This window comes from Aquarana catesbeiana, linkage group LG12 (assembly GCF_042186555.1).
Source record: "Aquarana catesbeiana isolate 2022-GZ linkage group LG12, ASM4218655v1, whole genome shotgun sequence".
Classification (NCBI taxonomy): domain Eukaryota; kingdom Metazoa; phylum Chordata; class Amphibia; order Anura; family Ranidae; genus Aquarana; species Aquarana catesbeiana.
Genome location: NC_133335.1, coordinates 233,236,865 through 233,252,955, shown reverse-complemented (window position 1 = coordinate 233,252,955; position 16,091 = coordinate 233,236,865). Strand labels below are relative to the sequence as shown.

General features: G+C 46.8%; 1 protein-coding gene across 1 annotated transcript in view; it reads right to left on the bottom strand.

The window, feature by feature from the left end:
- Window positions 1-2,056: 2,056 nt before the first annotated feature.
- LOC141113665 (uncharacterized) overlaps window positions 2,057-16,091 on the bottom strand; it is a 37,743-nt gene continuing 23,708 nt past the window's right edge. The window contains exon 4 of the mRNA XM_073606904.1: window positions 2,057-7,420. Coding sequence (XP_073463005.1) covers window positions 7,050-7,420 — 371 coding nt within the window. The 3' untranslated portion in view covers window positions 2,057-7,049. The remainder of the gene's footprint in view (window positions 7,421-16,091) is intronic.

Here is a 16,091-nt window from a genome sequence, read left to right as displayed (position 1 = left end):
TGCATAATGCGAGCGCTCACACAACCACGGCCGCCCGATCTGCTCCTTCCCCTGCATCCTCATTGGCAGGGAGAAGAGCGAGTTGCAGGAAGGACTCCACCAGGACTCTCAGTTACTGAAAAAACAGACTGATTTCTCCCGTCCTTAGGACAGGAGAACCAGCCTGTAAACTCCAAGAGATGCCAGACCAGCGCTGTCAATAGCAGGGACAGGACAGCAAGAGGAGGCTGGGGAACCCCACAGTGGCAGAACACCAGGGCCTGGTGGCAAGACAACCTTTGCAACCCTTATAGTTCTCCCACTGCTTTGGACCCTTATATTTTATTGGTATGCTGGTGACATATATTTTATTGCATTTTATAGTTGTCCCCCTACTTTTGTCCCTGTCCCCCCATGTGCCCCCCTAAATATGAAAGCTGGAGACGCCACTGCCCAACCCTAAGAGAAGGAGGGGGCACAGTTTGGCATCTTTGCCCTGGTCCCTGGATGGCCTTGTCCCTGCACTGATACTGGGGCTGGCTCGGTACACCAATCAGTCATCTGCTGTGTCCACTGGTGACAGATTGAGCCGCAGCACAGCTGCCAGAGCATGCAGGAGGTGCGTGACTGGAAGGATGTTATACGTAGCATTGCAGCATACTGCAAAGATGGACCCTTGCTCTATGTGGGGAAGCAGTGGTCTCTCCTCAGAGGTCCGACACACACACCCCTCTGCTGAATCAGACACTGAGCTCTTCAATCAGCAAAGCTTATGCTACCTGCTGATTGGACAGCTCTAGCTCTGATTAAAATAGGGACATGTAGGACTTCTGCAGGGAGACCACTGCTTCCCCATAAAGCGGAAGAATGCTGGGGAGCCAATGGCTGCGCTGCTATCAATCTATCCAATTAAGAGCCGAGACGGTGACAAACCATGAGGGTTTGCAACCCCTTTAATGCATGGAATGCACCTTCTGCCTTTACAATCACTTTAAAAAAGAACCCAAATGGCAACATATTGGTTTTATTTCCGAATCCCTGATCCCCCAGCATTACAAACGAAACAAAAATAACATTGTAAAAAGTTCCGGAATAACTGATCCCTATCCCCGGTACATGCGTTCGTTGGACGTCGGTGCTCCATTGTGCGTCGTGCCCGGGATCCTGACACAGGCACTAGACAGATTAGCAGTAAATCTTTGCAGATGGCACGGCTCTTCCCCGCCTCGGCGTATTTTCAGTTTACCATCTTAACTTAAACGACATCAGATTTCAGCTCGAAGAACCCGCAGTGAAGGAGAAAAGAACTAAATTAGCAAGCAGCAGGCGTCTGAAGGAAGCCTCCCCCCCCACCCCACCCCTCCCCCGGGCCCATAAAAAGACTATAATGCAGACAGGAAAGTAAATAAATCATAAAATTAATACCTTAGCTATATAATGCCTGTATCTACTGTACTTCACATTACAGCCACCCCCACCTCCACCTCCTGACTGTCACTGCAACATGCATGCGTGGGACACCTGTGTGCAAAGGCTCAGGAAAGGAATAAATGGAGAGCTTCTATCGTCATCTAAAATGCCAGTCTGGGGTTTATTGTAGGTACTAATGATGACGGAGCAAAAGTACATGTAATCCCGAAGTAAATTGACAATATGATAAGCAATTGGTTCTATCGGAACCAGTGGCGGCCTGTCCATACAGGCCGTCCCCTATCCCATGAGCCCAGCACCTAATCTACATGCAGGGCGCCGCAGGGCACCTGACGCATGGATTCCAATGTTTTTTTTTTTTTTAAGTTAGCCCGGGTTCACACCTATGCGAATTAGATGTGCGTTTCCGCACATCTAATTCGCATAGCAGGAGAATGTGACTGGCTCCCTATGGAGCCGGTTCACATATCTCCGGGGAGGCTGCGGTGCGCACTGCACAAAAACGCTGTGCGTCTTTGGCTGCGTTTCAGGGCCGAATTCAGGCATAGAATCGGCCCTGATTCGTCCCTGAAACGGTGAACAGGGACGCACAGCGCTCCTGTGCGGTCCGCAGCGAATTATGGTGTGAACCCGGGCTAAATGATTATAGCCAGAAGCTCTAATTGGCTTCAAAAAGTGCGCCTGAGCCCACCCAGTTGTGTGACAATAGCGAATTAGCATGCACTATTGTCTTCCTGATTCTCCTCCTGGCCAATCAGGAAGGAGGTCACAGGACACACTGACTGATCAGGTCTCAGGACACACTTCCTGTTCGTCCAGAAGAAGAAGCAACGGCCCGGCTTTTCCTTCCCCCTGCCTCCCAAGGTAAGACCTCCGATCGCCGCATTCCAGTCTATCTCCCGGGGGGGGGGAGTGGGGGTGGGTCGATCGCCGCATTCCCATCCATCCCCCATGGGGCGGGGGGATCGCCTCCTTCCTGTCCATCTCCTGTGCTGGGGGGTGGCGTTAGTTTGCTGCCCCCTCCAAATATTGAGCACTGGCCGCCACTAATCGGAACGCGAGCGCAGATCAAACCTTGGCTGTTCAGGGTTCATCCATTTGCCAGATTTTTAAGCAATCTGGTAGGAGCCAAATGTTTTCCAATTGCTACAATGTATAATACAACTATATCCAATGTCAACGGTTGCTAAGGAAGCAATGTGTATCATAAGCAATTGGTATGGATTTTGGGGGGGGCCCCACACCCCACGCACTTTGGGTCTGGTATGGATACTAAGAGGAACCCCACGCCGTTTTTTTTTTTTCTTTTTTTTAAAATAGCTGGGTGGATGTATAGAACCTAGAACCTGTTATACAGGTTCTATACAGCTGCAACTATGAGTCAATTTAAATGAGATTTCACTTTTTTTTTCCCTGTACAAATTTTTGCTGCAGCAGGTTCTATACATGCAACAGATGCACCACTTTACAGGCAGACCAAGGGGACCCCCAGGCACTAAATTTAAAGGAATTTCTCATTTTTAATTTCTCACTTTATACATTATTAAAATCACTGCTCCTTTAAAAGTGATTGTTTTTAAAAAAAAAACAATTGCATTGATATATGTAAGTCAGGGCAGTAGATGGGCCCCTTACCCTTTTTATGGTCAATAACTTAAAAATTTAAAAAGCATAAAAGCCTTCAAAATACGGACTTTTATTTTTTATGTTCCATTGCCATAGACTTCAATGGAGTTCGCGGTTGGGGGCCAAACTTTTTCCCTGTTCAGGAGTTCTAGTGCAAACGGAATGGGGGGGGGGGGTGTCCGACCCAACTTTACTCTTTATCACAGGATAGGGGTCCTTTGGGTTACTGGTTAGAAGTGAACTAGTTAAGGTACCCATGTTCGATTGCTGAATCCAGGAGTCCTTTGGGTCACTGGCTATAAGTAAACTGGTAAAGTGGTCCTTAGGATTGCTGGCTTGAGATGACCCAGTAAAGGGCACCTCTAGCCCTTTGGACCCCTTTACCAGTCTACTTCTGCCTTCTGATACACATACCCAGCTTTTACAGTACATGACCAGGAGTCCAGTGTGACTGCGGGAAGGGCTCACACTGCCTTAGTCCTGCTAAATGACTCTTGCTTAGTTATTTGTGTTTTGTGTGGAGTTCCCCTTTAAACAATAAGACAACATGGGGTTAAATGCTCTGCTGACTTTATTTCAGTGCAGTAAAGGAGATATTTGCTCACATTTTGCCAACCTGGGTTATCCAAACGGGTGTTATAAGAAGGAAGTGTCTGAATATTTAGAATTTCTGGCTGGATAATATGACATGGGGGATTTCCAGGAACACGTTTGTTTTTTATTTATTTTTTTTCTTTTCCTCCTGCACTGCGGAGACCAAATGACTGAAAATACCTCAATGATGTGCTGGCCCCGAATCTGTAGATTAACATTCGTATTCTGCTTTATCTGTAAATCGATTGGGGTTGATTTACTAGAACTGGAGAGTGCAGAATCTGGTGCAGCTGTGCATGGGAGCCAATCGGCTTCCAGGTTTTATTATCAAAGTTTAACCACCTCAATACCGGGCACTGTCACCCCCTTCCTGCCCAGGGCCAATTTTCAGCTTTCATCGCTGTCGCACTTTGAATGACAATTGCGTGGTCATGCAACGCTGTGCCCAAACAACAATTTTGTAATTTTTTGAGACAGATAGAGCTTTCTTTTGGTGGTATTTAATCACCACTGGGTTTTTAAATTTTTTTCTAAACATGAAAAAAGACCAAAAAAAAATTTTTTTTCTTAGTTTCTGTTACAAAATTTTGTAAATAAATAATTTTTCTCCTTCATTGATGTGCACTGACGAGGCTGCACAGAGGGGCACTGATAGGCAGCACTGATGGGTGGCACTGAGGGGCACTGATAGGTGGCACTTTGGGGAACCGATAGGCTGCACTGATAGGTGGCACTAAGGGGCACTGATAGGCTGCACTGATGGGCACTAATGAGGCGGCACTGATGGGCACTGATGAGGAGGCACTAATATGCAGCATTGATGGTACTGATAGGTGGCACTAATATGCAGCTACAGATGGCCACTGATAGGCGGTACTGATATGCAGCACTGATGGGCACTGATAGGCGCCACTGATGGGCACTGATGAAGGCACTAAAATGCAGCACTGATGGCCCTGATAGGCACTGATATGCAGCATGGATGGGCACTGATATGCGTCACCGATGGGCAGCATTTATGAGCACTGATGGGTGGCACTGATGGACACTAATGAAAAATTTGTCCGAATTTCAGTTTGCAACAAAACAAACCACACACGTCTATTTACATTCACTTCGTATAAAAGAGTTGCTGAGGCCAATTAAAATCCATGCAGACCTGATGTTTCTGGGTTGCAAGCAGAAGGACAAATCAAAAAATCCATCAATCATGAAACCTTTATTACACACTATCCATAAATATTTACTGTTTATTAATGTTATTTTTGCCTTCTTCTGTGGGTACAGTGTTCTATATGACTATGGAGGTTTTTTATTTGTTTGTTTATTTTGTTAGTTTTTATTCCATTTTTTTTCAGTTTGTCCAACAATGTAACTATATGATCATAACCTGATCCAATTGTTTTGTATCCTCTGAAAACAAGATCATGTTTTAGATCATTTAACTAGCAACAGTGTAACTTCAATAGAACATCTGAAGGGAAGTATCTATTGGAGCTTCTGTACAGAATTCCTCCAAGGGGAAGACAGATGGTCAATAAAATAACCTGTAAATGATAGAGCACAAGCCAGACAGACAGAATGGAAAAATCTCACTGCGAGTCATACAGAAAATATGAGAGATTTACACTTAGACGATAAACAGACCATTGTGATGGACAGCTGTACATATACTGCGGCTCACACACTGTCTTCCATTCTTGTTAATTGGATCTCCAGCTGGACTGATAAATATACAGTGAAAATGCCCGGATGTAAACTGTACCGCCTGACAAAATATTATTTAACTCTCTTTTACCAATTACATATCCAGACAGGTGACACCGCTGCTCATTTGCAAAGCTTCCTGTGTCACCTGCCTGCTCATTGGACTATGAGAGAGCAGCAGCACATTGCTGAGCTCCACCCCGCGCTCCTTCTTCTCTCTGAAGCTGCTTAATACTAGGGATGGGCCGAACAACTCCCTGTTCGGTTTGCACCAGAACATGCGAACAGGCAAAAAATTTGTACAAACACGCGAACACCGTTAAAGTCTATGGGACACGAACATGAAAAATCAAAAGTGCTCATTTTAAAGGCTTATATGCATGGTATTGTCTTAAAAAGTGTTTGGGGACCCGGGTCCTGCCCCAGGGGACATGTATCAATGCAAAAAAAAGTTTTAAAAATGGCCGTTTTTTCGGGAGCAGTGATTTTAATAATGCTTAAAGTGAAACAATAAAAGTGTAATATCCCTTTAAATTTCATACCTGGGGGGTGTCTATAGTATGCCTGTAAAGGGGCGCATGTTTCCCGTGTTTAGAACAGTCTGACAGCAAAATGACATTTATAAAGAAAAAAAGTAATTTAAAACTACTCGCGGCTATTAATGAATTGTCGGTAAAGCAATACACATAAAAGTTCATTGATAAAAACGGCATGGAATTCCCCTACATGGGAACCCCAAACCAAAATTTTTTTTAAAAATGCGTGTGTCCCCCCAAATTCCATACCAGGCCCTTCAGGTCTGGTATGGATATTAAGGGGAACCCTGTGCCAACATTTTTTTTTAAAATGGCGTGGGGGTCCCCCTCAAAATCCATACCAGACCCTTATATGAGCACGCAACCTGGCAGGCCACAGGAAAAGAGGAGGGACGAGAGAGCGCCCCCCTTCACGAACTGTACCAGGCCACATGCCCTCAACATTGGGAGGGTGCTTTGGGGTAGCCCCCCAAAGCACCTTGTCCCCATGTTGATGGGGTGAAGGGCCTCATATATATAAGTAACCTTATATTGGATTGTCAATAATAATTATTGTTTGCATTGTTATTAACATGCTGATTGTATACAACGAGAGTGTATGCTGTGACCGGAGATCTCCTTTAAACCCTTCCATGATCTAAAAACAAATTCCACTGAAAGCATCATACTATCTAAAAAAGCTTCATTGACGAACAGGGCACGACTTCACACTACATTGGTACCTATGACATAACAATGGCCATAGCAGCCTACAGGACTGCTATGGGGCCCTGGAATAGAAGGGGGGCCCTATTAATGAAACTCTAAAGAAAAACTAAACAATGAAGCTTCCAGGATATAAGAGCTGAGGTCAGACTCAGGAGATTCCAAAAGTTACCCCTCAGCCGTAACCTTATAGGACAGCTGAGGTTTGTAGCTCTACAAAAAAAAAAGATTTTAAAAACCAGACCATTACGCCAAAAATAATCACAAATAGCCCTGTTTAAAATTACGTTAGGAATCAGTCTATCTGTCTGTCTATCTATCTTACCAAGCTAGAAAAATATTAGTTTGAATATTTATTTATACTTAATTGAGCTAGAAAAGTTAGAGGGATAGTAATGGTCATGTGAATTTTTATGCCAGTAGTAGTGTGTCCTGTGATCCCTCTTAAGCTGCCAAAAGCCTAAGGAACCTTCAGAGTGAGATCCCTGAAATGTTGGCTATTTCCGTCAGAAGACTCCTGGCTTCTTCCTCATACTCTTTAGAATGTTTTTTGGCCATGTCTATGTTCCTCGTGTTCTCCTGGAGGTTTTCCACCAAACGTATCTGATCCAGGTAGCCGGTATTAACTTCTTTTATTTTACTTTCCATCTCTGACTTGTCCTGAGGCACAGAGAACACCATCCCGCCCAGCTTGGTCTGAGTACTCATCAGGAGCTTGACTGCCCGGCTCAGCTGTGTCACCAGCCCCTGGGATTCCTGCAGGGCCTCTGGGAGGTTGTCTGTTGTCTGTGTGGTAAGGGAGAAGTTGTAGCCTTCCATCTTGATTTTGGGGTCATAGCTACCTGCAAAAAAAAAAATTCAAATAAATTAATGCCCAGCTGCTGCCAAAACTTTGTTGGAAATATTAAAAACTTTTTTCAAGATGTACTGCTGTCTTGGACCTTGTTAGATATCATCTCTCTTCCTGTCCCTGGGACACCAGGACAATAAATGAGGGGAGTCCAAGTGAGGTGGGAGTGAGGTGCTGGATTCATATCTATAACCCATCAACAAATTATTGGCTTAGCCTAATGGCTTGAGATTGGAAGCCTTCCAAAAAGTAGGGGACCAGCCAAGACAAAGGGTCCTTCGCACATACATGAACCAAAAAGAGCACCAAACAAATGTCTTGAGTAGGGATGAGCCGAACACCCCCCCGGTTCGGTTCGCACCAGAACCTGCGAACGGACCGAAAGTTCGCACGAACGTTAGAACCCCATTGACGTCTATGGGACTCGAACGTTCGAAATCAAAAGTGCTCATTTTAAAGGCTAATTTGCATGGTATTGTCCTAAAAAGGGTTTGGGGACCCGGGTCCTACCCCAGGGGACATGTATCAATGCAAAAAAAAGTTTTAAAAACGGCCGTTTTTTCTGGAGCAGTGATTTTAATGATGCTTAAAGTAAAAAAAAAAAGTGAAATATTCCTTTAAATATCGTACCTGAGGGGTGTCTATAGTATGCCTGTAAAGTGACGCGTGTTTCCCGTGTTTAGAACAGTCCCTGCACCAAATGTCATTTTTAAAGGAAAAAATCTCATTTAAAACTGCTTGCGGGTTTAATGTAATGTCGGGTCCTGGCAATATGGATGAAAATCAGTGAGACAAACGGCATGGGTACCCCCCAGTCCATTACCAGGCCCTTTGGGTCTTGTATGGATATTAAGGGGAACTCCGCACCCAAATTAAAATAAGGAAAGGTGTGGGGCCACCAGGCCCTATATACTCTGAACAGCAGTATACAGGCTGTAGGTTTGTTGTTAAGTAGAATCTCTTTGTAATTTTGAACGGGTACATTTTTAACGTGTTTAGCTCCAGCCAAAAAATCTTTTTTAAGCTTTTTGGAAAACATAGGGAAGGGTTATCACCCCTGTGACATTTGTTTTGCTGTCTTTCCTCCTCTTCAGAAGATTTCACCTCACTTTTTGTCCCAATGGATTGGAAAGCATCAGTGGAAAGGAGAAATGTTTTTCCCATATTAACTCTTACAGGAGAGAATTTCCCTTCCTAGGGGTAGATTTATTCTCACTTCCTGTTGTCTCCTTCCGTTTGCAAGTAGGAGTCGTTTGTAAGTTAGTTGTTTGAAAGTAGGGTCCTGCCCTATATACTTAGCAGAAATTTGGGCCTTAGGTGTTGCTGTGGCCACAACACTGTAAGCCCTCACAGGGCTCTGCTGTGAAATATTAGATCAAGAATTGTAATTACATGCCCCTGTTGAACAGGAGCTGAAAAATTAGGCCTTAGGCACTGGTGCTGGTGCCACAACACTGGAACCCTTCACAGACACTCTAGTTGGAATGCAGGAACGAGCCCTGCTGCAAAGTATTGCATCAAAAATTGTAATTACATGCCCCTGTTAAACAAGGGCTGAAAAATTGGGCCTTAGGCACTGGTGCTGGTGCCACAACACTGCAACCCCTCACAGACACTCTAGTTGGAATGCAGGAACGAGCCCTGCTGCAAAGTATTACATAAAAAATCGTAATTACACGCCCCTGTTAAACAGGGGCTGAAAAATTGTGCCTTAGGCACTGGTGGTGGCACCCAGAACCAAAAATGTTCTTACAAGCTATCAGCGTGATGATTGAGGAGGAAGAGGATAATTACTCAGGGATAGTCACTCAGCATCAGCATAGGCAGTCTTTGAAGGGATCTGAGATTTCAAAAAAAATTATTCGGTTACATCAGCATCAGGTGTTTGGTAGCTGGTGGTGATCCAAGACTCATTCATTTTTATGAAGGTCAGTCGATCGACCGAGTCAGTGGACAGACGCACCCTGTGATCGGTTACCACGCCTCCAGCAGCACTGAATGTGCAAGCTCTGGCCAGTGATCCATCCTCAAGACCCAGTAACCCAGAGGATTTTCGGTGGGAAAGGTGTCCAAGTCTGATCTTGCCCCTAGGTATTCCTGCACCATGTAAAACAGACGCTGGCGATGGTTGCTGGAACCGATCATACCTTGGGGCTGCAGACCAAAAAATTGTCTGAACGCATCGGTCAGACGGCCACCTTCTCCACCGCTCCTTCTTTGACTGACCGAAGCCTCAGCAACACGTTGTCCAGAAACAGGAGTTTGTAACCTCCCAGTCTCTGGGAACGCGTTGCACAGACCTTTCTGCAAGGCCTCCCGAAGATGTTTCATCCTCTGCTCCCTCTGCGATGGCAAGATAAGGTCTGCAACCTTACCCTTGTAACGTGGATCAAGGAGGGTTGCCAGCCAGTATTGGTCCTTCTCCTTGATACCACGAATACGAGGATCCTTACGCAGGCTTTGCAGGATCAGGGAGGCCATGCAGCGTAGGTTTGCTGAGGCATTCGGTCCGGAGTCCTCTGGGTCACTAAGGATGACATGGTCCGCAGCCACCTCCTCCCAGCCACGTACAAGTCCATGTGTTTCTTGGGACTGATCCCTTAAAGACTGCTGCTGATGCTGAGTGCCAGGCTCCACCTCCATACTGACACAATCTTCCTCCTCCTCCTCCTCCTCCTCTTCCTCCTCGTCCTCTTCCTGTGTGATCGGCGGGCACGCAGGAACACTGTCTGGATAAAGGGGGCCTTGAGAGCTAAGGAAGTCCTCCTCTTCCTGCCTCTGTTCTGCCTCAAGTGCCCTGTCCATTATTCCACGCAGCGTGTGCTCCAACAGGTGGACAAGGGGGACAGTGTCACTGATGCATGCACTGTCACTGCTCACCATCCTCGTGGCCTCCTCAAATGGTGACAGGACAGTGCATGCATCCCTGATCATGGCCCACTGGCGTGGGGAAAAAAAACCAAGCTCCCCTGACCCTGTCCTGGTGCCATAGTCGCACAGGTACTCATTGATGGCCCTCTGCTGCGTGTGCAGCCGCTGCAGCATGGCCAACGTTGAGTTCCACCTGGTGGGCATGTCACAGATTAGGCGGTTCTTGGGCAGGTTAAACTCCTTTTGGAGGTCCGTCAGCCGAGCACTGGCATTATATGACCGGCGGAAATGCACACAGACTTTCCTGGCCTGCCTCAGGACATCCTGTAAGCCCGGGTACCTGCCCAAGAACCGCTGCACCACCAAGTTAAGGACGTGAGCCAAACAGGGCACATGGGTCATTTGTCCCCGTCGGAAGGCAGAGAGGAGGTTGGTGCCATTGTCGCAAACCACCATTCCTGCCTTAAGTTGGCGTGGCGTCAACCACCTCTGAACCTGCCCCTGCAGAGCTGACAGAACCTCTGCCCCAGTGTGGCTCCTGTCCCCCAAGCACACCAGCTCAAGCACCGCATGGCATCTTTTGGCCTGCGTACTTGCGTAGCCCCTTGAACGACTACGGAGCACCGCTGGTTCCGAGGAAGAGGCCATGGAGGAAGAAGAAGAGGAGGGGGTGGAGGAGAGAGGTGTGTCACAATCATTAGCATTTTGGAGGCGTGGTGGCGGAACAACCTCCAACACTACTGCACCTTGTCCTGCATCCTTCCCAGCTGCCAGCAGAGTCACCCAATGCGCCGTGAAACTTAGGTAACGTCCCTGTCCATGCCTGCTGGACCATGAGTCAGCGGTAATATGCACCTTACTGCTGACCGCCCTGTCCAGCGAGGCATGGACATTGCCTTCCACATGCTGGTAGAGAGCCGGAATCGCCTTCCGTGAGAAAAAGTGGCGTTTGGGTACCTGCCACTGAGGAACCGCACATTCCACAAACTCATGGAAGGGGGCAGAGTCTACCAACTGAAAAGGCAGCAGTTGAAGTGCTAGCAATTTTGCCAAGCTAGCATTCAACCGTTGGGCATGTGGATGGCTGGGAGCAAACTTCTTTCGGCGGTGCAGCAGCTGGGGCAGGGAAATTTGCCTGGTACAATCTGACGTCAGTGTACCAAAAGCAGATTGCCCACAAGTACTTGGCTGTGACACACCTAATTCTACACCTTCATTCCTCTCAGTGCAGGTCTCAGAGAGGACTGAAGGTCTAGTGGGGTTGGAAATCTCAGCTGATGAGGAGCAAGCAGAGGTCCTCTTTGTTCTTTGGTGTGGGTCTTTTAGATACGCTTGCCAACGAACTGCATGGCAGGTCAACATATGTCTGGTCAAGCATGTGGTACCCAAGCGGGAGATGTTTTGGCCACGCGAGATACGCTTGAGACATATGTTGCAAATAGCAGCGGTGCGATCTGATGCACTCGTCTCAAAAAAGGCCCACACCAAAGAACTTTTTGAATAACGCGCAGAGACTGCAGCGCCCTGCACATGTGGAGCTTTGGGGTGTGATGCAGTCAATGTGCTGCCCTTAGGCTGGCCCCTGGAGGGCATCCTGCCTCGTTGGTGATGTGCCGCCTCCTCCTCCTCCTCCTCTCTCCTATCAGGCACCCACGTTGAGTCAGTGACCTCATCATCCCCTCCCTCCTCATCACTGGAGCAAACCTGGCAGTATGCTGCAGCAGGGGGAGCATGACTGCCAGATTGCTGTCCTTCTTGGGCACCCCCTCTGTCCGTGCTCGTGTTACTGCCTTCATCGAGCTCAGTATCATCATCAGAGCCTTCCAAACGCTGGGCATCCTCCTGGAGCATGTACCCAACACTGTGGTCAAACAGTTCGAGGGACTCCTCAGGAGGACATGGTGGGGCTAGGGAAGGAGTCACTGATGACATTGAGCCGAGGGAAGAGGCCGCTGCTTTGCCAGACAAAGTACCCTGGGCATGGGTGAGAGAGGATGAGGAGGATGAGGACGGCTTGGTCATCCACTCGACCAAGTCTTCCGCATGTTGCGGCTCAACATGGCCAGCTGCCGAAAAAAAGGCCAAGCGTGTCCCATGGCCACGTGCTGATGAGGATGCACCGTCTCCACGACCAGCACGAGACACAGAGCCTGCTTGCCCTCTCTTATTGGCTTGTGACTGTCTGCCTCTCCTTCTTGGCCTTCCAGACATACTAATGGCCTGTAGCTGCACTAAGCTGAGATATATATATATATATATATATATATATATATATATATATATATGTACTGATACTGCAGCTAGCAAAATCAACTGCCTGCCTGTAGTATGAGAACACCACCAACCTTCTACAGGTAGCTTTAGCTGAACACTGTGAGGTGGACGCACCCCACTAACTTGTAGGTTTAGCAGAACACTGTGAGCAGGACGCACTGCACTAACTGTAAATAGTCTAGCTGCCTGACTGTGGTACTAATAGGATCAAAAGAACACCAGCAATTTTCTTCAGGTAGCTGTATTTACTGTAACAAGACAAGCCTGCCTGTCAGTAAGAAGATAACAGAAACGGATCTAGCTGAACACTGTGAGCAGGACACACCCCACTAGCTTGTAGGTTTAGCTGAACACTGTGAGGTGGACGCACCCCACTAACTTGTAGGTTTAGCTGAACACTGTGAGCAGGACGCACTGCACTAACTGTAAATAGTCTAGCTGCCTGACTGTGGTACTAATAGGATGAAAAGAACACCAGTAATTTTCTTTAAAATACTGTAACAAGACAAGCCTGCCTGTCCGTAAGAAGATAACAGGAACGGATCTAGCTGAACACTGTGAGCAGGACGCACTGCACTAAATGTAAATAGTCTAGCTGCCTGACTGTGGTACTAATAGGATCAAAAGAACACCAGTAATTTTCTTCAAAATACTGTAACAAGACAAGCCTGCCTGTCAGTAGGAATATAACAGGAACGGATCTAGCTGAACACTGTGAGCAGGACGCACTGCACTAAATGTAAATAGTCTAGAAGATAACAGGAACGGATCTAGCTAAACTGAATACAGTGTATATATATATATATGCAACACCTGGTATGCATATATATACACAATACACTTTAAGTGCAGCTAACTGACTGACTGTCCTGCCTAATCTAGCTAACTCAAATGAAATGACACTGTCTCTCTCTCTCTCTAAGCACACCGGAACACACTGCACAGGGCCGCCGTGCAGGCGGCCTTATATAGTGTGGGGCGTGTACTAAATCCCCTGAGCCATAATTGGCCAAAGCCTCCTTGGCTTTGGCCAATTATGGCTCTCTGTTAAGGCGGCGCTGTGATTGGCCAAGCATGCGGGTCATAGTGCATGCTTGGCCAATCATCAGCAAGCAATGCACTGCGATGCCGCAGTGAATTATGGGCCGTGACGCGCCACACGAATTTGGCGCGAACGGCCCATATCGTTCGCAATTCGGCGGACGATCGAACAGCCGATGTTCGAGTCGAACATGGGTTCGACTCGAACACGAAGCTCATCCCTAGTCTTGAGAGTCCAAAAAGTCCTTTATGTGGTGTCCCCCAAAAAATCCCTGCCAGGTCTTCTAATTGTACTCACAGAATCCCTGTCAGAATTTCCAGAATCCATGCCAGATCTTCCAGAATCTATGTCCGGTCTTCCAGAACCCCTGGCAGGATTTCCAGTGGTACTTACAGAATCCTTGCCAGGGTTTCCAGAATCCCTGCTAGAACTTCCAATGGTACTCACAGAATCCCCACCACAATTTCCAGAGTTCCCTGAAACAATACTGGCCATGTCTTTTGACCAAAAGGATATTTAAGCGCAAGCCTTTGAAGTGATTGGTGCTGTATCTTCCCACCAGCGGCCCCTTGTTACAGACCTATGATACTTACCTCTGAGGTTGCCTAATAAGAAACCCAATCTTTTGATTATTGCTTGCCTTGACTGCTACCTAGACCTGACTGCTATCTTGCCTGCCTTGACACCTGCCTGGACCTGATGACTTGTGTCTGCTGCCTGCCTCGACCTCTGCCTGGACCTGACTACAATCTTGCCCATGTTGACACCTGCCTAGACCTGACAACTTTTTGTCTGATGCCTGCCTCGACCGCTGCCTGGACTTGACTACTCTCTTCCCTGCCTCAAACTCTGCCTGGACCTGACTAATTTCTTGTTTACTGGCTTCCAAGACCCCTACCTGGATCTGACTACTTTTTTGATTACTGTTTGCCTCGACCACTGCCTGGATCTGACTACTCTCTTGCCTGCCTCAAACTCTGTCTGGACCTGACTACTCTCCTGCATGCCTCGACCCCTACCTGGACCTGACTACTCTTCGGCCTGCCTTAAAACCTACCTGGACATGACTAATTTCTTGTTTGCTGACTTCAAAGACCCCTACCTGAATCTGACTACTCTTTTGATTACCATTGGCCTCGACGCCTGCCTGGACCTGAATATTCTGCTGCCTACCTCAACCACTGCCTGAATATGACTACTTAACGGCCTGCCTTGACACCTCTCTGGACCTGACTAATTTTTTTGTTTGCTGACTTCCAAAACCCCTCGCTGGATTTGACTACTATTTTGATTACCACGAGCCTCAACCCCTGCCTGGACCTGACTACTCTCTTGCGTGCCTCGACCACTGCCTGGACCTGACTAATCCCCTGCCTGCATTGACATCTCCCTGGACCTGACTAATTTCTTGTTTACTGACTTGCAAGACCCCTCCCTGGATCTGAATACTCTCTATGGTTTGTCTGCCTGTCAAGACTCCTGTCTGTACATGACCACTCAATTTTGCCTGACACCTAGTGTACAGTGTCCACACTGTTCTGTTCCTGCCATCCCCTCAGTATTATGAATTCCCCTCTTTGTCACTCTGCTCTCTGCTCCTATCAGCATGTTCCTGGTTAGCAGATGATTGTCTCCTGGTGCTGCTTCTCCCTCTCCCTGTCTGAACTTTGCTGAATAGAGAATTCCAAGAGGCTGATACCAAGGTACTTACGCTGCTTGTATTTACAAAGTTCATTAAATGGAGTATTACTGTATACACAGCTGCATTAATGTACATCTTTTTTTTTTTCATCTTTCCGAAGTTCAGCTTTAAAGTGCTACTAAACCCACAACAGTAAAATCAGTCTGTATATGCAGCGTAGCATGCTTGTTATACTCACTGTGGGACTTAAAGTGGATGTAAACCTGAATTTTTAAATTTTTTTTTTATGTCATAATATAGTGTTTAAGTGGTTAAACTTCCCTTCATTTACACACGAAGTCTATTCCTTTGACAAATTGTTACAATGTTTATACTTAAAGTGGATGTAAACCCAAATTATTATTTTTTTTTTATGTCATAATGTATAAGATTTCCTATCATTTGAGCCCAGTCTTGCCACAAAGCGTTAATCCAGCTCTGAGCAATCCTCTTTTATTGTTCAGGGAGATAAATCTTGACAAACAGAGAAAAACTTTGTCAAATCCTCCCCCTTGCTGTGAGTGACAGGTGATTTACATATCTCGTGCACCAGCCTAAGACATGCATTATTTTCTAATTCCCACCCCCACTCCTTTCTTCAGCAGCTCTGCAGGGATTGGCTGTCCCACACCTCACCATGATTTGGCATGCTGAAGTCATGTGGTTACTTTCCTGTCTTTTCACTGGATGTTAGAGATCATAGCAGAAGTTCAGTGTAAGAAATACACAGAAGAAAATGCATATTGACAAGGGGAGTGTAGAGGTGGGCAGGGAGTCTACTGACATCACAACTCC